This window comes from Cyrtonyx montezumae, unplaced genomic scaffold (genome assembly GCF_038088225.1).
Source record: "Cyrtonyx montezumae isolate F1298 unplaced genomic scaffold, pur_monq_1.0 scaffold_0, whole genome shotgun sequence".
Taxonomy (NCBI): Eukaryota; Metazoa; Chordata; class Aves; order Galliformes; family Odontophoridae; genus Cyrtonyx; species Cyrtonyx montezumae.
The window spans coordinates 39,479,100-39,502,268 of record NW_027071824.1 but is presented as its reverse complement, the minus strand read 5'-3'; the positions used below and the strand labels follow the sequence as shown (position 1 = coordinate 39,502,268).

Genomic DNA, 23,169 nt, shown 5'->3' with positions numbered 1-23,169 from the left:
TGAGTTTTTTTCATTTTTGATAGATGAAACATTAATTACTATTACTCCATTATTCCCAAATGTATTAAACAGATTGACAGAAAAAGAAACAGAACTTCTTAATTTTTGAGATTCTACGGGAGAAAACTTTTTACCATCAGAGCACAGTAATACAATAGCAAGAGACTTCATGTTAAACCCAAAAGTCAACCTGAGAAACAAATGATTTTACTTTGATACATTTGAGATATAGCAGCTTCAGTTATGTTTATGTAAACTTTAAAGAAAGCAGAAAAAGTTAAGAGAATTAATTTTTCCAACAAGTCATCTAATCTAACAGAAATTCAAACAATACATTATCTCCCTTCTTCCTTTGAGCCCCCTGTATCTCTGGGCACGCTGACAGTTCCTGTCAATAGGATGTCAGCTTCATATTACAACTTTTCACTCTTCCCTCCCTCCAAGCTAAGTATTTCCTGTAGAAAAAGGAACACTAAGAAACAGATCTGCCATACACAAGGCCACAAATTCTACAATGCTGACACCAACATGAAGATTTGAATCCACAACTAAGTTTCCAGAACTGGAAAATAGAAAGACACCGTCTTAAACTCAGTTATTTCATGTTTTTAACAATTCCACAATTTGGGGTTACAGTCGAGGCATGACAGAAGACATTAATACCTGGTTGTGCTTCACTAAATGGAGCCCAAAAAGGCCCAGGTCCAGCAAGAGGTCGTTCATTATTCCCTCCGCTGGGATGGCGGTTGTGCTTCCTCCATGTGTGTGGAGAGGTTGGTGGGGATTGCTGTGGTGAAACAACGGGAGATGTGGACTCCTAATAAAACAAAGGAACTTTTTAAGTTTTGTACTGTATAACTAAATATATAAAAGCGTATCTAAAACCATAATTTCTAGAAACAGCCATCACTAAATATACTTGGATAAGGAAAATCTTAGCACTTATCAAAATGAAGGAACAGATATCAGGTACAGCATGAGCAGCACTGGAAACATTCATTTTAAGAAAAAAAACCTTAATCTACCACATTCTTAATCAGGCTTTCTCAGGACAACAGCAACATCAAGTTAAATGACATAGTTTCAAAGGAAACTGATTCAAAAGACTCACTTTCACTTGTGATAGAAGTTACATTTGAACCCAGATCTCAAAAGAAGTTTACTGTACAACCAACGATCATACCTAAATGTCATCAAGTAATTCATAATCCAAATTAACTTCTTTTAAAAAGAGAAATCAAAATTAAACACTAAAAAGTATAGTAGACATTTTTAAATATGCAAAAATATAGATGCATTTTTTTCTAAACACTTGTGCCATTTAGGATATATTTGTTTGTTGTATAAGTTATAAGGTAGTTCTTTCCTAATTTTAAGGCTTAAGATTTTCTTTAGTACTATATAGTTCTATACTGTCCCTGAACAGACAGGAAAATAGAATCACCTGTGTGATTTCTCATTGGTATCAGTTCTCATGAGACATTCAGATTACCAGTTAATTTCACTTCGAAGGAAATTATGAAAAAAATAAATGGAACCAAGTGAATTTATATCTTTTACATCATAGAAAGCAATTTTTAATTACTTTGCTATACCTCCCAGCTTAAGCTAAACTAGTAGCTGAAAACAAGTGCAACATGAAGGTAAGATTCAGCTCTGAATTCCCTGGGAAGTAGAACGAAAGCTAAAAATCTCAATATCTATTTCAGCAGTAGACAAAAATGTTTGGAATTATTTTGCCTGATTACATTAAAAAAAAAAAACAACAACCTTTATTTACCTTTCCAGTTCATTCAAAGGTACACATTGAAAATATTTTCAAGGATTTACTAACACACGTGAATGCATCCGATAACAAAACTCCTATTAGCTTCAAAGACAGCTATCCAAATAAGGTGAAAGCCACATGAATATAACCAGGAAATAGCTTCCTAATAACTGCTAACATACTATCAAGTACTGCATACACACTGACTGTAGGTTTCCACGTGATTCCCAAAACCTGATTTACTTTGCCAAACAAAGGAAATTTTGTTTTAAAATCTACAAGTCCAAGGGCCATAAAACTAGCTTTGCTCCAAGCAAGGTACATATTAAAACTACACACATTTAACAAAGCTTAAAGATCATGATAACAGGTTAGTGTTGATGTAAACCCTCTCCCTTTTCTTTTCCTCTGATTTCTGTCTTCCCTGGGATACAGGGCCAGCAAGGTCGATTCTGTAATTGAGGTATTTCCTAAAAAGCAGGACCACTGAGACAGATTAATTAATGCTCCTAGGCCACAACATTTCCAGTGTTTCACTGAAAGTATTTAAACTGATGCCCATAATTGTGTTACCAAGTGGCTGAGAGCAGTAAATAATACATTTATATTTTTAATTCATGGACCATCCAATTGTACAGTCACCATTTTTCACAGTATCTCTACCAGTCAAGATTATTATGGCAGTTACTTCCTGTTCTGAAGTTTGCCTGAAGTTGCCTCGTCTTAGCATCTTACTTGACAAGAAATTTATTATAAGTACATTCTTATTTTTATAAGTACATGGGGCAGAAATTAGAAGAAGCCAGGATATGGTTAGTCCCCTTAGAAAGCACAGTGCAATAGGTTCTTAGAGAGCCATGATAATGCATCACTGATAATGGCAAGCTTCTTTCACTGGCATAGAAGCCAGTGAAAGATATTTAAATTTTTCAACCAAATACCATGAGTAGGGACTGCAATGCTTGGTCACAGACATTACTGATTTGCTCCAGTATTTTTATTCCAGTAAGACAGATGGTCCAAAAGGACACAGAAGAAACCCTGAAGCAGACAAATGCATGATAGCCTACCTAAAGGAAATCCATTCACTACTTCTAGTAACTGGATGTGCACATCTGCTTTTGACGCACTCATCCCAAGAAGCAGCCTTGCCCTAAGTGACAACTGTCACTCTTCAGTCATAATGCTCAAGCTATTGTTATTCTTCTAAACATTTGCTTTCCACACAATTCTATGAAGTATGTAGCGAACAGATCACAAGGAGCAAGAAAGGCATAATGGTTAACCTTGTTTTCAATGTTCCAAGTCAAGGCTATGTCAGAATTATAAACATCTACAGAATTTCACAATCTGGAGCTTCATCTTATGGACCTTAAAATCAATAAATAGAAGAAAATATGCAAATAAATCTGATGTCAAAAAACTTCTGGAAGGACTTACCACATCTTCAGCTTCATCATGACACATTTCCAAAACATTTTTAGCCCATTTAACACAGCATTAGTGTGGCAACACACCTCTGTGCTATCCCAGCCCTCCCCTCACACCACTACAAGCAATCATTAAGCAACCCTACTAGGTACCTCCAGCATCTGAACACCTTTAAAATTTCTATTATATATATAAATGGCTTAGCCAAAATACTGATGGTTTGATGGAAGTGTAAAGGAGGAAGATGCAGGTCAGAAAAGACTGAGAAGGTAGAACCATAGGAACACTGAGTCAGATGCAATAGCAGTCATGGAAAAGATTTACTGAACCGACTTACATACGGGTTAATTCACCCATTTTACATATACATGTGTGGACGTGTCAGCTACTAGGTACATACATGCCTTTGCAGATGATAAAAAAAAGTTATCAATTCAATACACTCATGCCTAAGAAAATGTTGTTTGTTGTACAAAGTTTCTGCTTTGGTTTTGCATCAGACTTCAAGCTTTAGTAAACTGGTTTCATTAGAATCACCTTCATTCCTCAATGGTCAATTGTACATGGTCAAACTCCCAAAATGCATTGCTTATGAGAGCATACGCTGCAGTTGAGAAGATAGTATGTTCATACTCATCTGTCCAACCTATTAGTAATAGAAACTAATCTTAAAAGCCTGAAATACCCATGACTAAATTTTCTTAGAGCATTTTAATACAGAACCTACCTGGAGTGCTCTTCAAAATCCTAACATGCAACAATTGCAACAGTTCTGTAACTCAGGTCACTCATAACTCAGTGGTTTTCAAATTCATCATACTTAACAGAAATTACTCACCTAATCTCTTTGGGAGCTTCGGCAATTTTACTCATCTGCATACTGTAGTCAATGCGTCATTTATTAAATTAGCTACTACTAAAATCCTTTAACACTTTCAAAGCGATTCCATTAAAAATTTAAAACAAGATTTAACTTCTATCCAAACAAACTCAATAAAACCAATAGTAATTACAACATTCTGCTTTCTACGATCTTTTCTTATTGCTACATTATTGCAGAAAAGAGATGTAAATAAAAACACGTTGATATAAATAGTTAACTAATGTTTTAATGTTAAGTCAAACCACTGAGAACATTCTTATTATAAAGAAAGTTACAGTTAACAGGCAAAAAAAAATAATCAAGTAATCACATTAATTAAAAAATTACATTAAAATAATAAATTTAACCTGAGTTATTAAAAAAACTATTTTTGTTAAACTGGTATTACTATACACTATGAAAGACCTGAACTTGGATCTTTTTGGAATGATGAGTAGAACTAAAAACAAGGTACTAATTTAGAAAAAGGTGTTATAATATATGGTTCCAAAAGGAGAATCATAGTGAATGTAAGTCAAACTGGTGTAAGGCAACACAAAACTGTACTAAAGCAACACTGGAGTGAACTCAACCTCAAAAGGAAATTACAAGCATACATGAGTCAAAAGGGATTATCAACCTTTTCCTGGATCTCACATCTCAGGCCAGAAGAAAGCCTCCTAAGGAGAATTCCAGAGACAATGAAGCCAGACATGGTATCCGAAGGGTAGCTTTAAGGGTGTTGTGGTCCAGGTCCTGACACCACAAAGCCTGCATAAGAGTCAGGGAACAGATCCATTATGAAGAAAGATTATGCTAGAGATGGTAATCGCATTGCAGAACCCATGATTTTGTAATCAACTAGTATTCATACTGAAGAATAAAATGGTTTAAGAGTCAATGTAAGCTTCTCTACATGAAGCTCTATACATTTTTTAGATTGGGATGCGTGGTTCAGCCAACTGGAAACTTGTTGGACCCCAACAGTCTGAAAGGTTTACTTTTGAAGAAGACAACTAAAAATCCAGAGATAATTGGAGAGGAGATAAATCACAGCACTGGAAATTTCACTCAAGTTTCTTAGTAATTTTTGAGACAAGAAATCGAGTTGAATTTAACCTGAACTTTGGTATACTTCATTGCAGTGCCATACAAGATAATTCCAACAATCTGGAGTTTAACACAAGAATCTAAGTTGCAAAAGAAATGGTACAGAACGAACCACATTAGAATGAGAACTATATGACTAAAGTGAATCTTCTAATACTGCTCCTGAAAGACTGTTTTGGGTAACTGCTTATACCCAATAGACAGCATACTAATGAAATTTGACTACAAATTTAAAGGAGGCGTCATAAGAACAGATTATTTTGAGGACAGAGATAACTGCACTATCAAAATTTCAAGTACAAAACAGTTCCATGAATAGTAGAAATTAATAGTGAAGTGAATAATGAGAAGCAACCAACTGAAAGTAGAAGACTGGATGCATAGCTCAACTGTCAGACCGCTATTATGTCAAATATGACAGACCTGCTTTTTCCACACCTGTTAAAGATGTATGAGATGAGAAATTCATCAGACATAGGACGTAAGTTACAAAATAATACTAATACTGGTGTGATCTCGTTTGAAACAAGTACTATAAGCCTGGTCAGGTAATTTCAATGAGAATGAATTCAAACTGGATCAAAGGCAAAGAAGGCTTACAAGGATTAACATGAGCTATTTTGTTAAACAAAACAGATTATAGATTTTGTCAAGCAAAATGAAGCTAAGGGGGAATACAGTGGATTTTCTAGGAAATATTAGTGGTGTTCTACAGGAAACACTATATATGAAGTTGTTTTAATAACAGGTAATACCTGACCTGAGGAGAGTTAAATGGAAATTCTCAATACTCACTAATATTCCACCCTATTCCCATTAAGAAGTAGGAACGGTTTTCCCCCAACAGTGCCAGTGCAGATAAAACATCAACTCTAAGAGAGAATTCTGACTGTTTAGTTTTTTTAAGTGATTATCTATTACAATTGCACATGACAGCAGAGGAACAGTGATTCTCTAGACAAGGAATTGCACAACATTTAACCTGAACTTCAATATATTTCAGTGTGGTGCCATAAGAGAGAATTCCAACAGATGGAATACTAATACATAAATCTAAGTTGCAAAATAGCAACTTAGACTCAGCAACAAAAGAGGTTTTCTTCCAGCTCTATGCTCCTAAGCAATTTATTTATTAGCATATATGTTCTTACCTGGAATTACCTGTTCAATATACTAAACAAAATCTAAGAGAAATGGTCTATTGGCAAACCTTAGAGAAATACTACATTAACTTCCAATGTCATTACAAAAGTTGAAGTGATCCAGTATCCATATGTGCTGATTTTAAGCTATTTCCACCACTAAGGCTGCATTGATAAAGCAATAGTTCAACACAATCTGGCTTTTTTAGTGTTATGCATAATCCATATGTAAGGAAGATATGTACCTTCAGCTTTACTTTTTTATTTTTATCTGGACATAGCAACGTTTCACCTTATAGAATTTGCTATGATTTACATAGTTTTTAGCTGCTAGAGTCACTACACCAATTCAGTCTAGTTCCTGCCCTTTTCCTGAAAAAGGCTGTAAACCAATTATAGTTTCCTAAAGTGGTATCTGATTCAATATCTGGATCGCATTTAAAGACGTTTTAAATGTATTTGCTTGCTGATTTTAACAACAAAACACAAAACATGCAAAGGTAGCATCTAATAGGCTGATACTGAGAGCATTTAGTCATAGATAAACCAGTTGTAGAAGGAAGCAGCAGCTATGTTTCAATTAGGGAGTATTTCCAGTGAGACTGCTTTCAGTACATTACTCCTTCAAAAAGCAACAACAGCTTCTAAACTTACTAGGAGGTTTACAAAAAAAAAAAAAGCACAAGAACTCTACAGAATCCAGTTTTACAAAGCTGGCCTAATTTAAAACTTTAGTAGTATAGGTGTCATTACCCACGTCCAAAAATACGTATATAGTCCATGACTAATATAACCACATGAGAAAACTGCTCATACAGATGTCACAGTGACAGTAGAAGTTTTGATCTGCTTACTGTCTATTTGGCAACAAGAAATTACACCAGTAGAAAAACCAATTCCCTTGCAGTGTTTTATGTCCAGTGAAGGTTTCTTTCCTTAGTTGTCTATACTCTTAAGATTCAGTACTGATTAAGTTCAGTAGCTTCCATAACAGATGAGTGTGACTTCTGTCAACTATTATTCATACCAGCAATATTAAAAAAAAACTTCTGGACAGTGCACTGTTTACAGAACACCATCATAAACTAAAAATCCCACCTCAGAAGTAGCAACAGAAAAAACAATGTTCCTGTATTTGCTCCGTGCTTACTTTAGGAGAAACTTCATTTGTAGCTCTTGTCTGGGAACAGAACTTGACTACAATTTCCTGATACCTGACTACATCTGAGTGAACGCATTGTTAATAATAACGCTGCCAAACAGTGCATCAATAAAGAAATAGTTTTCAATATTTCAGCACATAATGCCCTAAGTGAAATTCTTTTATGTGTTTATTTGTAATTATGAAATGTTAATCTGTGTGACATATCACTACAGAGAAAACGGTGCATGAACGTAACAAACTTTTAAAGATCAGAGCCAAGATAGCACATGATTTCACAAATATTTTAGTCAGAGTACTTCATGAAATTAAAGCATTTTGAAGTGGCAAGTATATTGCCAAAGCCAGTATATAGTTTAAAAAAGAAAGCAAATTTCAGAGTCAGTAATAGAGTATCTAACAGTTAAGTGACCAAACTCTACAAATGAAGGATATAATCTCAAGACACTTAATTTCCTCCAAAAAGAAAAGTGACCTCTAGGAAAATGATGCTCTACAATTTACTTCTCAAACTTCAGCAACTTCGTTCTTGGCACATAACACTGTCTGGACACAGTCTGGACCTCCTTCTATATATTAGAAATCTAAGCATTACCTCCAGGTAAAGACAACTTGATCAGCAATTTCTAGGGAAAAAAAAAGGTCCTCTAGTCATTTATCAGACTTTTTGGGGTAAACAAACAAAGGAACAAACCCAAACAATTTATATGATTAAGTGAGAAATCTGGGGACGTGGGGGTACCAATCCCATTCTCAGTCTAAGGGGATTCAAATCCTCCATATTCCTCTAACATAACATCCCAAATATAAATGTTAGACAAGATGAGGCAGCTTAAACAGATTTGTTATACAGGAAGAAATATGAGTCAACAGAAGATGTAGTTTTGTAACTGTATACAAAATCAGACAGTACTTCCCTGAAGTTTTGAACCACGAATACAACTTCAAACTGCTAGACTCTATGCTGTATTGTCAGCTACATTTACTTCAAGACTATTTTCTGGGACAGATCTCTCAAATCACTTGTACACAAGGTTTCTTTATTTTGATAATACCATACAGATTTGTTTGGAAGAGAGATACCAAGCTGCTTAGATAAGCCAAGATAGTAAACTGAAATTTGGATCCTTATGCACCTTTGTGAATACATGGTCTCTTTTGTCAGAACTTGGAGCTTTCAAACACCAGACTTTATTGCTTCAAAGTTATACCAAGACAGATTCCTGTATAAAATTTCAGCCACTCATTAAAAATGAAAAATGCATAGAAGCATACAAATATTACTTCAATCAACTTAAAATCCCATCATCAGGTAAGTGGATCACAGACCTCACTGGAAATGCACTTCAAACATACTTCCCCAAAGCCAGACAAAACCAAGCTGTCTTCAGACCTATTGTAGGAGCTCATTTCATTACTGCCTCCATTTCCAGTTTGGAAGGAAGTGACAACCAGTGATTATGGATGCCCTCTCTGCCAATTTATATTTTGGTTTTTATTGGGTTAGCCTGGACTATTCCAAAGAGATTAATAAATGTTTATGAGTGAATTCTTGGACTCCCGAAGAATGTAAGAGAAATTTCCAAATTTCTTGATTCTCTACAAAATAAGCCTAGGAAAGAGCATACCACAGTGGAAGAAAAGCAGGCATTCAACAGCTATGCACAAATAGAAACACCCAGCAAAATACAATATTCAAATGTAGTGTTCTTGCTTTGGTAAAAAGGACTATCAAGAGAACATAAAGACTAAATAAACAAAGAACTTTGAGAAAACACAAAGCCATACAGTTGTCCTTTATTCAGGTATCCTGAAGATGAAGTATCCGAAGCTGAGAGAACCAGTGAGCAAAAGGCTGTTTTCTCATCATTACAAAACAATGAAAAACTACACAAAAATGTCTGTGCATCTGCTATTTCTGGTTCTCACCTTCCCTAATTAACAATCAAAATCATGAACAATAGCATGTAAGCCAGAGAGAAGTAACTGTGGGATTTTTCTAAATAAAGTATTTCAGGTGTAAAGGTATGACAGCATATTGAAGGACTAGACATCCAGTCTTCCATGGCATTCAGTAACACTGTTGCGAAGACCAGGAAGCTGATGTGAACTCTGATAAACTAGGCAACAGTATAATGATTAGAAACTGATAGCTTCCTATCTTACACATTTCTTTTCTCCCTGTCTCAATCACCAATATTTCAAATATAAGAATGCATTAAAAAAAAACCCTACACACAAGTATTATAAATGTGTATGTAGTATTTATACACACATGTATACACACATACTATGTTTTTTTAAGAGACTATATTGAAAGTAACAAAGTTAAGAAACACTATTAGATTGATTCCTATGCACAAATCAGCAGTTATGAGTCCCATTTAATCTTTTAATTTACCTGCTGATCAGTTGATGTACGTTGCTGAACTGCATCATGGCTCACAGAGCCTTTTTTGACTTGTATCCTGCCAGGTGGAGGAGGAATCACCCCTGAATAAGAAGCTGGGTTATCAGCATCTGAAGAATACAAGGCTGTGTGTCTTGATTCTTGTTCATTCTTTGACACAACAAATCTGGGAAGAGGGAGGTCCTTCACTGTTAAGAAAAAAAAGAGCAAGCCATTTACTACATAGAAGTATGAGTTTTAAAAATAAAATATGTATTTTATTTTGTAGTTGAAATCTCAGCGTATCTCAATTACTTAGACCTCTTCCATATTGACAACAAATGCCTTTTCTTCATCGTAATTTGTGATACTGCTACCCAAGTTCTCATAAGACTTCACATAGCTCCATAAACTTAACACTTTTCATTATAAATCTGCATTAAATCAATCCAGACTTAGCTCTTTTCTGAGTTACACCAACATTCATTACTGAAGTTTGATTTGCAAAAAATATTTTTAGAAATTGCCATTTCTAGATATTTATTGTTTCTATATATAAAATTAGATTGTTTTCACATAAAATGGTTCATCAGCAAAACAAATATTGAAATATGGCATCATCACCTTTAGTGAGCTGCTGTCACAGTTGTATTTATAGTATATTTACAGACAATATGATCTAACCTTATTAAAAGGATAGCACATATTACTTGAACATGTATATATACTTATCTATATGAAAAGCTAAACTAATTGTTTTAATGGGATACAACTGGGAATATTCCACTACCAGGGTTTTTTTTTAATTATCTTTTTTTTTTAAACACCTATACAGCAAACTTTCTATGACAAAAAAAAAATTGTGGTCCTTAGCTTTATGGTTTACAGCTACATAAATGTAGCATTTCTCACTGTGAGACTTATACCATTGTTCTGAATCCCAACCAGATTTTTCACTTGCCCACCATGAATCGAAAACTGAATTTGCCAAACAGCTTACTCATATTAGCTGTTTTGGAAAAGCAATTTACAGTATGGGTCATGTTCAATTCCTCCCATGTATTGCTGAATGCATGTTACATAGAACACTAGAATTTCTGATACAAAGGAATTCTGTTTTGAGTCTACTGGTTGCTCCAACATGAGGTTTTGGCATGAGATATTTAGCACTATCTCACAAAATAACATTCAGAGCTCATTGTTAGGAACAGAAAATATTGCATTGTCATCTTTAAAAGCAAGACTAGATAAATACAGATTTCTTCTTACTGTACTACTACATTTTTACATGGGAAATGGAAAATGCAATTTTTTACTTCTCCCCATAAGAGCAGAAAATCACATTCTAATATACATTTGTTATAATTTAGAAATCCTAAATGCTACAGTAGTTATAAATGGAAATATGATCTTTAATTAGAAAAATTTATAAAAGGTCTCTGTATTTCTCAAGTCCACATCTTTATTATCATTTTCTTCCACCAAAACCAGCATTCTGTACTTACAAAACAAACATTAATTCTGAACAGATACTGTGCACTAATGTCTCAATTTTTAGCTTACTAGAAGGAAAATTTGCTGGCATAGAAAAAAAAAAAAGGAAAAAAAAACCCAGCCAGACTTAGAAGCTTGTAGTATAATAATTAAAGCCAGTATTTTTAGTACACTACATCTGTGTAATCATAAAAGCACTTGGTTAATTGAAAATCAACTGGATAGTAATTATGTTGAATGAACTTAGAACCCCAAATTTGACTGTAGTCTGCACTCAGCAATTCACATAAAGGCAGCCTCCTGCCTGCTGAAGAGGAACACAGGGAATCAAAGACCAAAAAGGGAAGGGAAGGGGAGAGAAAATGTAGAATAATGAAAAATATACAAGACAATCACTGAATGAAAAAATATGCATAGTATATAGAGATAAAAAGTAGACATCCTGAAGTAAAATATTTAACTAACTTTAAATGTTTCACTTTGAAGAGAAAAAGATCATAAAGGATGGCTCTAACAATTCCTCTTTAAGCCTTCCTGCGGATGGACTGTGGATAGAACCCTGCTGACCAGGCTGCTAAACTTAATTCTCAAAGGAAGATAACCCAAGTTCAGAATCACCTTGAGTCTTACATTTGGATGTATTTTAGCTATTTAATAGCTGCTGCAACATTACTTGAACTACTCTAGGAGTAGGGACTTTATACAGAAGACTGGAACCACTGCAACCAAGGCAACAGACAACCAAAGCTAAAAACAGCTCGGGTAAAAATAAATGTTCTGTCGATTATACTTGTTCCAAACCTACTAAATACAACAAGTTACAGAAAATTACTCCTAGAAGTCTAGAAACCATTACAAGTATTCCTAGCCCTGCAATAAATCCAGGAAACGAACACCATCACACAAATTCCAATTCTCATATTTTGGAATAATTCTGTACTTTCATTTCAATTCTTTCCTTCAAATTTCTTCTGATATAACTGCTTTTTTTGTATTAGAAAACCGAGTTAAGATAACTCACATTAAAATCAAGCACACAATAGCACTGAAATAACTAACATACAGAGATTATAGTATTTGCCTTCTTCAATGGGCATTTGAGGAAAAATCCCATCATTATTTATCAAGACTCAGTTTTATCAGATATTAGGAATTGAAGGTCCTTTTTTCAATTTGCTGATTCCAGGACATTCTGCTACAGTTGGCTGAAGTTGTAGATCTCTGGAACACTCAGAACCAGTGAAACAGTTTATAAACACAGTGGTTTATGAGCAGAAAGGAACTTCAATTCTAGCAAAGTGTTGACTAAAACCATGCGCTTTTCCAAAAAGCTACAAAAAAAAAAACCCCATGAAAATAGTATAAATTGTTTCTAGAAGTCTATAGTAAACGTAACTTTAAAGTTTACATGATTATTCCTTATTCCATTATAGGAGTGAAGTATTTGACAAAGCTATTATATTGTTTTTACTGTATTCTCCTTACCTAATTCACTTAATCTATATTCTTCAGAATAAAAGAAAGCTTAGGAGCTTTTAATATTATCAACATACACAAACTCTACCACAACATGAATTCTGCAGACAAAATCTACTAAAGAATTCACCCTAGTTCAAAGCTGCATTAGAAGACTAAAAGCTGAGAAATGTGTACTTGCTGCAAAAGTCTGCAGTGGCTCAGTACATCATCTTCTTGAAACTCTTCATTTCACAAAGCAACATGGACATGGATCAGCTTACGTCACTCCAAAAGCTACAGCAGAACCTCAAGGTACTTTGTGCTGCTCTGAACACTCATCCTAAAATGAGTCTCTTCTATTCTTATTTTCTACATCACACCTGACCCTTGAGAAAACAACAGCTGCTGTTTGATAAAAGAACTTTTTACAGGTCAGATTTTTTAATTAAAAAACCTTAGGCTATTAATCTTGACATTTTGGTTACAGAAGGAAGAAAATTCAGAGCAATTGCAAAGGAATGCAACTTTGGAAAAGTAAAGTTTGCATTTGTTACTATCAAGGTTCCAAAAGCTCAGCATGTACAAAAGCATGCAAATGTTACATTTCTTCAAATTCTCATTGCACCAATGAATAAGCACTGGAATAGGCTCCCTAGGAAGGTGGTTGATTCACCATCCCTGAATGTGTTTAAAAACCATCTGGACGTGGTGCTTGGGGACATGATGTAGCAGTGGGTTGTTAGAGTTAGAATACAATGGTTAGGTTGTGGTTGAACTCGATGATCTTGAAAGTCTTTTCCAACCTGAGCAATTCTATGATTCTAATACTTTATTCAGAGGGCACAGCACACAAGTCATCACACAGTAGTCTACAGAATTAACCTGTACTTAACACAATAGTCACTAGCATTTCTCCACTTGGCCCATGATAACAGTACTTACCTCACCAAACAGGAGGTAAGGTACCTCATCTTACATTTACTGCATAAGAATAAACTGCCTCGGTCTCTCCAACACGTACAAAAAGACAAACATTAATTTTCAAGATTACTCTCCCAGAATCTGTAAGCAAAGTACAACTCAATTCCAACCCACTCTCCCTCCTTTGTTTTACCTGTATTTAAGCTTTCCACTCTTAGAGGGAGACCTGACTGGGCCACAGCAACGAGTTTCAAAGCAATATAAAATTGACTTCTTCCAAAATAGCCAAGTCTTGTTGCACCACAGAGCTCCATAATCTGCAACGAAACACAGTTAATTCTATGAGGAAACTTAAAAATGCAAGTTGCTCTCAGAGGCAATTCCACACATTCAAAAGCAGCACATCTTGCACTAAATGATCATACCATGGAATCCTATACAATAATCATAGAATCGTAAGGGTTGGAAGGAACCTCTAGAGATCATCAAGTCCAAACCCCCTGCCAGAGCAGGCTCCATACAGCAGGTTAAGATGGCAAGACTCAGAGAATATTATATTCTTCACAGCCAGCAAAAGTAGCAACTTGTCATGGTTTTATGATTTTTGTTATCAGTATTCCACACACAGACAAGTCTAAAACTTAAGTTTCCCCAGTTATCCACCTTTTCTTTCACCTCTTTGTAGAAGTTTTTCACAGTTGATGTGAAAGAATAGAACGCCCTAGCTGCCAGGGTCTTAAAAACAAACAAACAAAAAAAAAAAACAACCCCACACAACTAGAAAGCCTGTAAGAATCTTACTTCACTACTAACTACTCTGTTAGCAGCTATACTGTCTTTGTTTCTTAACTAACTGTTGCAGAAGAAAATCTACTTTTAAGAACATCCAGCATTTTGAGAATTATGCTGATTGTTAGATGCAATTCAGAAACTAAACGAAGATTTTCAAGAAATTATCATACAAAACTGAACAGTGCGTCACTGATCATATTAGAGAAACGGTCCTTATTTCTGCCTGAAAATTTCCATGATTATGTTGGAATTTATAAAAAGTGAACATTCTAGAAAACTTCAAATACTACCTTTCAGCCTATTCTGACATATTCACTATTGCTCAACTCCTGACTTGCAACATTTATCTACAAAGCATTTATTCAGAACACAAAGTATTTACCACAATTCACAGTATTTGCCATGCAGAGAGACCAAGACAGGCTTCAGCTGTGGGTCCACGAAAACTTCACGAGGTTAAAAAAAATAAAAAAAAACAAGGGCAAGGTTTTGCACCTGGGTCATGGCAACCCCCACTGTCCCAATAAACTGCTACACAAAAGGACTGAGCACAGCCCTGCAGAAAAGGACTTAAAGGGACTGGTGGATGGCAGGTATGTATGTGAGCCAGCAACGTGCCCTTGCAGCCCAGAATTCCAACCACAACCTGGGCTGCATCAAAGGAAGTGTGGCCAGCAGATTAAGGAAGGTAATCCTGCCCCTCTATTCTGCACTGAAGAGACTTCATCAGAGGTACTGTATTCAGATGTGGAGTTCTCAGTACAGGAGAGACACAGACCTACTGGGAGTGCATCCAGAGGATGGCCATACAAATGATCCAAGGGGTGAAACATTTCTTTGAGGACAGGCTGAGATAGCTGAGGCTGTTTAGCCTGGAGAAGAGAAGGCTCTAGGGAGACCTGATTCCCTTGGTGATACTCAGGGTCAGGCTGGACAGGTTTCTGAGAATCCTCGTCTAGCTGAAGACATCCCTGTTCACTGTGGGGGAGTCAGACTTAATCAACCTTTGAAGGTCCTCTTCCAACTCAAATGATTCTGTCATTTCACACATATACATATGCACACCAGAACTGACAGAGAAAGCAGAACTTTAGATTCTTCAAATAATGACACCATATACTCTATTTAAGAAATACAGCACAAAAGTGATGTTTTCCTATTCCACTTTCTTCCTTGTGCACGATGTAATACAAAGGTGATCCTATATCTTACGTTATGAAATTATACAAATGTTGATCCCTCCAAATGGCAGCCATGTATTCAAACATTCTGACTGTTCCCCCCAACCTCAAATTTGATACAGGTGCGTTCCTGCTTCCGATAGGCACTGGCAAGATATTAAAAATGACACATCCCAAATCCGACTGAGTTCAACAATCCAGACTCTTTCAACACATAGAGCAGCCACATCTAGACCATAACGATTCAAATAAGATACAATGATCCTGCTGGACACCATCATAAAAGCCTTACTGAAGTCAAGGTAAATGACATTACCGCTCTTCTCCCCTTACCCAGTTTTATAGTCTTTCCATCACAGCAGGTCATCTGCTTGACAAGTATTCTCGGTGAAATCACACTTTCCAATCCCAGCCACTACTTTTGCCTTCCTGTGCCAAGAAACAGCTTCTAAGTGGACTTGTTTCATAATTTTCCCAAGGACCAGTGCATAGCTGATCAGCAAGAAGATCCCTGCACCCTTGCTCTTCCTGAAGATGGCTGCAACACATCTTTTTCCAGTCTCCGAGGTCCCCTAGTCCTCACAACAGTTCAAAGATAAGAAAGCAGGCTTGCAACAACATTCAGTTCTCTCACAGTATCTTCAGAGGCATCTAGTCCTACTAACTTGATATGCAACCTAACCTAGGGAACCTGCTTTAGCAGAGGGGTTGGACTAGATGATCTCCAAAGGTCCCTTCCAACCCCTACGATACATCTTCTTACACTACTACTAGTTCCTCTCTTCTTTTAAACCTACTTCCAGGTTTAAGAAGTTGACTAATGACAATTCAGAAAAGGCACTGAGAATCTCAGCTTCACCTACATCAAGTGGAACCAACCACCTCCCCCCTCATCCTTCACATCTCAGCACAGTCATGTTTCCAGTTTAGCAAGTCTAGCCTCTTGATAGACCTTCTCAGTTTCCTAGCTACTGTAATGAACACTTATTAGGCTTAAATGAAGTTGTCCTGAAAGAATTCTCTGCTCCCAGAGGAAACAGTTCTGAAGGACAGACAAGCTCACAGTTACTTTTTGTTGGCAAGTTGCAACTGAGAAACAGTGAACATTTTCACATAGCAGAAAATGAACCACGAGGTCCATGAGGAGTATGTGCTGCACCACTGCTGAAACAGGAAAGATTTCAATCACCGTGCAATAAAACACAGGTTTATTAACTAAAGCGTAGTTACGAAAGGCACAACAAAAAGTTTCTTCTTCCTTACCACGCACCAGGATTCTAGGACCTCATGAAAATAAGTAGTTGTGAAACCTGTCACAGAAAGGACTGGAAAGCTGAAAAAGACTCAGTTCCAAAGCAGTTCCAGGAGGAGCAGGAGGCCTATTGCTGTGCACAGAGCTTATAAATCCCTCTGGACAGAAGTCAGTAGCATTAGTTAATTTGGATATGACCGCTTCACGCACTGTCCTACAGCATCGGTGTTATCTGTGTCAACAGATTTTTTGTAAGATTTATATATTAAAAGAAAGTAGTTCATATTTCAATGCAATATATTAGTGTACAATATATTAGGCTAACAGAAGTTCCATATGGAAACAAATTACAGCAAAATGGCAGGTCAGAACTCAAAGAATAAAAACTTTGAGGCATGAACTATGGAAATTGCTCATACTTCAACAAGGGCTGAAAAAACACTATGTTTAAATAACTGGCTGAATTAAAACAGCAGAGATTTGATAAGAGACAAATAGCACAAACAAAACCAGTGCAATAATAAATTATTAATGTTTTTCTTTTTTTTTTCCCTTAAGCATATTTTGGAAGACTGATGATTACCGTGTACTTGCCTATACTTAAAAAAAGCTTGTTGACCCAGTGATCTAGCATTAACAGATGAACAACTCAGCAGAATCTGGAAAAGCTTTTTATGAAATGCAGCAGTGACACAGATATTTGGAGCCTATGCAATTATTTGGCAGTTCAGAGTCAGTGCTGGACTAGAAATAGTTGTCTTTGGAGCTGGTCAGCATAGCCAGGTTGAAGAAAAACACTTCAGCTGAACACTGGATTAATAATTAAACTACAATGGCAGTATTAGAGAGGAAAGACATGCATGGATTCAAAGGAGAAAAGTGTAGGAGTATCATGAAAACTGAAAAATGCTAAGGATACAGAAAAATAGAAGGCCTTCATGTTGCTAACAAGGAGCTGTCAAAGCCACCCACAGATAACCAAAGGAGATCTCCCTTCCCGACATGTGACCGAGTAAAATCATTAAATGCAAAGATCTACTGAAGATCCCCAAGCCTGGTGACAATATGCTTGAACAAACCCAGAACATACTATAATGTTCTAATGTACTATAATATATACCCAGAACTACCTATAATCTCCACACAGGAGGATTTAAATACTCAACAGGCAGTAAGCTATACTGACAGGAAAAAAATCAAATCAAATCAAATGATCGCTTCTGAGATTTGTTTTATGTTTAGGAATTTCATCTTCTAAGAACTACAGAAGATAAGAAATTTCCTAAAACTCTCCAAGCAATGCAGAGTCATCCTCAAGACAAAATGGTCTATGATTGTTTTCATCTTCTCAGATGTGAGGATCCTGACGTGACTCTGTTGCAATTAAGCAAATTAGCGGCAACAACTTTTTGAAGCTCCAAAACTACTTGGAACTGCTGACGTGAAAATCAGTTTGCTTTCTTCTCAATTATGAAATCACACACACAGCCCTTTTGCATACTGCAAAGAAATAACACCAACATCAGTGACATTAGGAGTTGCCACAGATCAGACACACATAGGAAACGGTATGTGGACAAAACTTTTCAAGCACATTTCTTCTAGAACTTTTATAGATATAATACAAGAGGTCCTTGGACTTGGAGATGTTTGTTAACCAAAGAGAACCAAAAAGACTAAGAACCTTTTAAATTTTCAAGTGAAGCAGAACAAATCACGTCTCTATCGAAAGTGTTAAGATGTACTTTTCACAACTCAGACAAGCTTTCTGGAAAAGTCTCCAAGATTATCACAGTCCCTTGCCCCTAGGCTCTTTTGCAAGGCAAATTAAGCTCACAATCTGTAAGCATTATTTATATAGAAGTACAACCATTTATAACTTCTTCAATGGTAAGGAATAAAGCAAGGAAGTAAGATATATGCCACCTACGCAGTAAAGATTTTAAAAAAATCTTTCAAGTACTTGAAGAGAGTTACTAAAGTACTAACCACTCCACAAAACAAAGCTGCAATGAGCAAGACTGAGGCAATTTTTCAAGATTGGTGGTGACAAGACACACAGTGGATGGAGGAGTGGATGTGAGGAGGGAGTAAACAAGCTCACTGCTAGCCTTCTGTATCACATCAACTAAACTGGGATGTTAAGTATGCTATCCACTAAAAAGATACACATACATAAATAATAACTTCATATTTATATACATAAATAATATACTGATATTAAGAAAGAAGCAGGACTCAGCTCCCAAATACACATTTTGTTCTCAATTTTATGAACAGATTCTTAATTTGATGTATTCTAGTACTCCAATTTTTGGTATTATTATCTTTTTAATTCATAAGCACAAAGAAACCTTGCCTTTGTGCTTAGAGAACCACAGAATAGCTGAGTTTGGGGAGAGTCTCTGGAGATCACCCAGACGTGGCTCAAAGCTGCAGTATTTTGCTTAGGGCCATGTTCAGTTGGGTTCTGAGTATATCCAAGGATACTCAAGGAGACTCTACAGCCTCTCTAAGCAACCTCTTCCCTTGTTCAGTCACCCTTGCAGTAAGAAAGTTTTCTCCTACGTTTAAATGAAGCAAGGATCAGGAATTATATCATACGAGCCATGCACTAGATCTGCAAAACAAGTTTTCACATAAATCTGAAAACTAAAGTTAAAAGAAACGACACGAATGCACTTTTGCTTTAGTACTTAGTACACAACTTTCCATTTTTGGTGAGCATATTGACCATAAGGTCTTAATGAAAAACAAGCAATATGCTGGAAAAGAAACTAAGGGTCTATTTCAGATGAAAAAGCTGAGAAAAACTAGAAAGAATAACCTGTATTCTTTTTTCAGTTAATAAAATTTAACTACGATTAGAGATTAATTTTCATTCATAGTGTAAAATGACAAACAGTATGTCAATAATGTTAGTTCTGTATCCCGTATGTAGTCATTCATTGATAAGAATCCTAAACATCTGCTCTTTGCAGATAAATGTTAAGCAGAAAATGACATATGGTGTCTAAATTAAGTTTACTGCACAACAGATTAATGCTGGGTACTAAAACATGCTGTCATACAAAGGAGCTCTTCTGAAGCCATGTAATCCACTCATGTCAGCTACAACAAAAATTAATCATAACAGTGTAATGTAATTTAGTATAAAGGCAGTTGAAAAAAAAACATTTCTCAGGAATGTATATTTTAGCAGAAAAAGATTAGCATCACTATATATAGAAAATCTATGAAAATCTCCCTCCTATTTTTTTTCTAAACTGAATATATCTCTCCTCACAATTCATTACCTTCAATCTCATTGTTGAGCAGCCATCTGTTGGTAGATCAATTCCTGACACTGCACTGAAGTGGATCTATTTCACTAACTGCAGACCACTGTCCTCCAGGCTGACAGTTCTGTAACTACTCTCACCTACCACTGGCTAGACAAAGCAATATTTATCAGTTATTAATCAAGAATTTTGCTGCCTTCTGCAGAATAATCTCCCTAGACAGGTAGCTTCTGAGATGCAACAGTTGTTTATGGCACTGTACAGCAGCAACAAGACAGAACTGACAAAGATCCTTCTTTTGATGGGTTATTTTTAACCAAGACAAGTCTCTGACCTAGTTCCCTGCAGGGCTCCACAAACCTCGTCACGTGGAGGCACTCAGGAAAAAAAAATAAAAATGGAGACAGGACAAACAAACTGCCACTAAAAAGAATAGCCCAAGTATTGCTCAGGATTCTCTGTTTCACCATGACTAGCAGCATCCAACAAATATTTTAAGAGTCTTAAACCTATCCCAAATTTATTTGCAAAATGCATTTATGAAGAATAGAGAGCAGCTACATCTAATCCAGTTAAGTGTGAAGTAGAAAACATTCACATGCTGAACAGCAAGGCTAATATTACCTAGATCTAATACATAGTTTACCCTACTAGGTACTTCAGATATATAGTAGTAAACATATTGAACTAGTTGGTACTAAGAATTTGGAAACACAAGATATATATATGGGTCACTGATGAGATTTATTTATTTATTTTAAGTCTTACTAGCTATTCCACAAAGACTGATCTCAATCAAAGCCACAAATCTGGCTTCAGAACACAATCCTTTAAAGAAATAAAATCAACAGCACTGAAGTACTTACAAGAGGACACATACTCTGGCAATGAACTTTAAAGTCTCCCACCACCTGCATACACAGAGCATATACTTACCTACCCTTGGTCTTCACATACTGTGTATGCACAGTGCAAGCAGACTGATAAAATATCATCAGAAAAAAGAACAACCTATCCTAGTTGATAGTTCAAAGTACCAATTCTCTACACATACTCAAGAGTTAAGCTTCCCTATTACACAGATCATTTCAGGTTCAAACATGCACACAAATCAGACACTTCAGAATTAGTTGCTTCAAAAATAAGTTAATTAGGTGTTCAAAAAATGACCCAGTATTTTTAACTCTAAAATAATTGACTCTGCTCTGGTATTTTGGAATTTGTTTTACAGGGATGTCCATTCCCTCAGTCAGCCCACAGTAAGGGTTGGCAGATTTGGAGTTGGTCTTTCCATTCTACTAATAGAAAAGCAGCAAAAACATGAAATGCTGCTATAACACATACACAAAATAAATGATTCTTTTAATAAGTGAATGCACTGAATACTACAATAAAAAATGAATTAATAATATTTCCACCTACTTTTTGAGCAGTGGTATTTTAGATCTTCCACTTCAAAAGAAATATTTTTCACAGATGTTATATATAATATTATACAATCTAATTTTTTATATATAACACACCATCACTGTATGATAGCTCAGTGTCACAACATTTCTCATACTTACACTCTCCAAAAGAACAGGAGAAAAAAATATGATTAAAAAAAAAAGTCCACAGGTTGAGGGAAGGACAGGGAGATCACTCACCAATTACCATCAGGGGTACAAACAGACTCAGGGTAAGGGAGACTAACCTAATTCATTGTCTATTGATAACAGACAAGGACAGCAAGAACTAAAACTTAACACCTTACTCCCCACACACCCTCTTATATTTCTTCATCTCGAACAGTGGAAGGGAAAAAGGAATGGGGAAGTCAGTCCATAATGCTTCATTTCTTCTTCATGATCTCTCCCTTGAAGTACATGGGGTCCCTCCCATGTGATGACATCTCAAACTGAGCCCAGCTGCGTTTCCCCACATGCTGCAGCTCTTCAAGCACTGCTCCAACACAGCTCCATACCACAGGGCCCATTCTTCAGGAGTGTCCCTCATGGACAGCAGCTTCCCTAGAACTTCTGCTCCACAGAGGGCTGCTTCATCTGCTCCATGCAGCATCTCTGGGCTGCACAGGGACAGCCTGCTCCTCCATGGGCCTCTCCTGGGCTGCAGGGTACTTCTGCTCCACACCTGGGATACCTCCTGCCCTCCTGTGCTGATCTTGGGGACTTCAGGGCTGCCCTCCTCACATTTTCTCACTCATCTCCCAGCTGCTGCTGCCCAGAAGTTTTTCCCTTCCTTAAACCTGCTCCCCCTGAGGCACAAGCAGCACTATTCACAGCTCTACTCTAGCCAGCAATGAGTCCCTTCTGTAGCTGGCCCCAAGCAGTTGTGGTTGATCTCTGCTCAGAGATGCCATTCCTATGGCACTCCCTCAACTCACCTACTCCCAAAATCTCACCATGTAAACCCAGTACACACTGGTATCTATTCAGGTTGAGAAACAAAAACATATTTTAACATACATAGAACTAAGTGATTTCCAAGCCCCACTAGAAACATAAACTCTAGCTACAAGAATTCAAAGGCCAGGCTAGAGAGGTGACTGCACCACGCCAGAAACTATTAACTATGTCATCTAGTAGGTGCTCTCCTATTAACAAAAAACACCTGCAATGAACCTAAATCCATTTTAAAGAGTAATCCACACAGTTAGATAAAAGGGCCTCTAAAGCAGGAAGAGCTTCACTTGAGACAACATATCAGTAAGGTAGTAGAACTTTGCAAGTCTGCAGGGAGTACATCCTATAAATTGAACTAACCGTGCAAATCTACATACCCAAACCATTATGGTCCGACACATCTGACCTCCGGGTTCAGAAAGAAAGAAGCACAGAGCAGTTTTCCAAACAAAAAAGTATATTCAAGAGACATTCTTGACCTCAACCCATTCCAGAAGTAGCATGCAACAACTCCTGCTGCT

At 36.4% G+C, this 23,169-nt stretch overlaps 1 protein-coding gene across 7 annotated transcripts in view; it reads right to left on the bottom strand.

Moving 5' to 3' along the window:
• The window catches only part of REPS1 (RALBP1 associated Eps domain containing 1), a 63,258-nt gene that overhangs the window by 31,244 nt on the left and 8,845 nt on the right, over window positions 1-23,169 (bottom strand). For 6 of the 7 annotated variants that reach the window (XM_065733151.1, XM_065733127.1, XM_065733135.1 and 3 more), the window contains exons 2-4: window positions 13,931-14,054; window positions 9,877-10,073; window positions 664-817 (exon numbers count right to left, since the gene is read on the bottom strand). In XM_065733151.1, the coding sequence (XP_065589223.1) occupies window positions 664-817; window positions 9,877-10,073; window positions 13,931-14,054 (475 nt within the window). Of the gene's footprint in view, window positions 1-663; window positions 818-4,701; window positions 4,833-9,876; window positions 10,074-13,930; window positions 14,055-23,169 lie in introns of those variants that run through there. The other variant, XM_065733159.1, reaches the window with a different exon arrangement.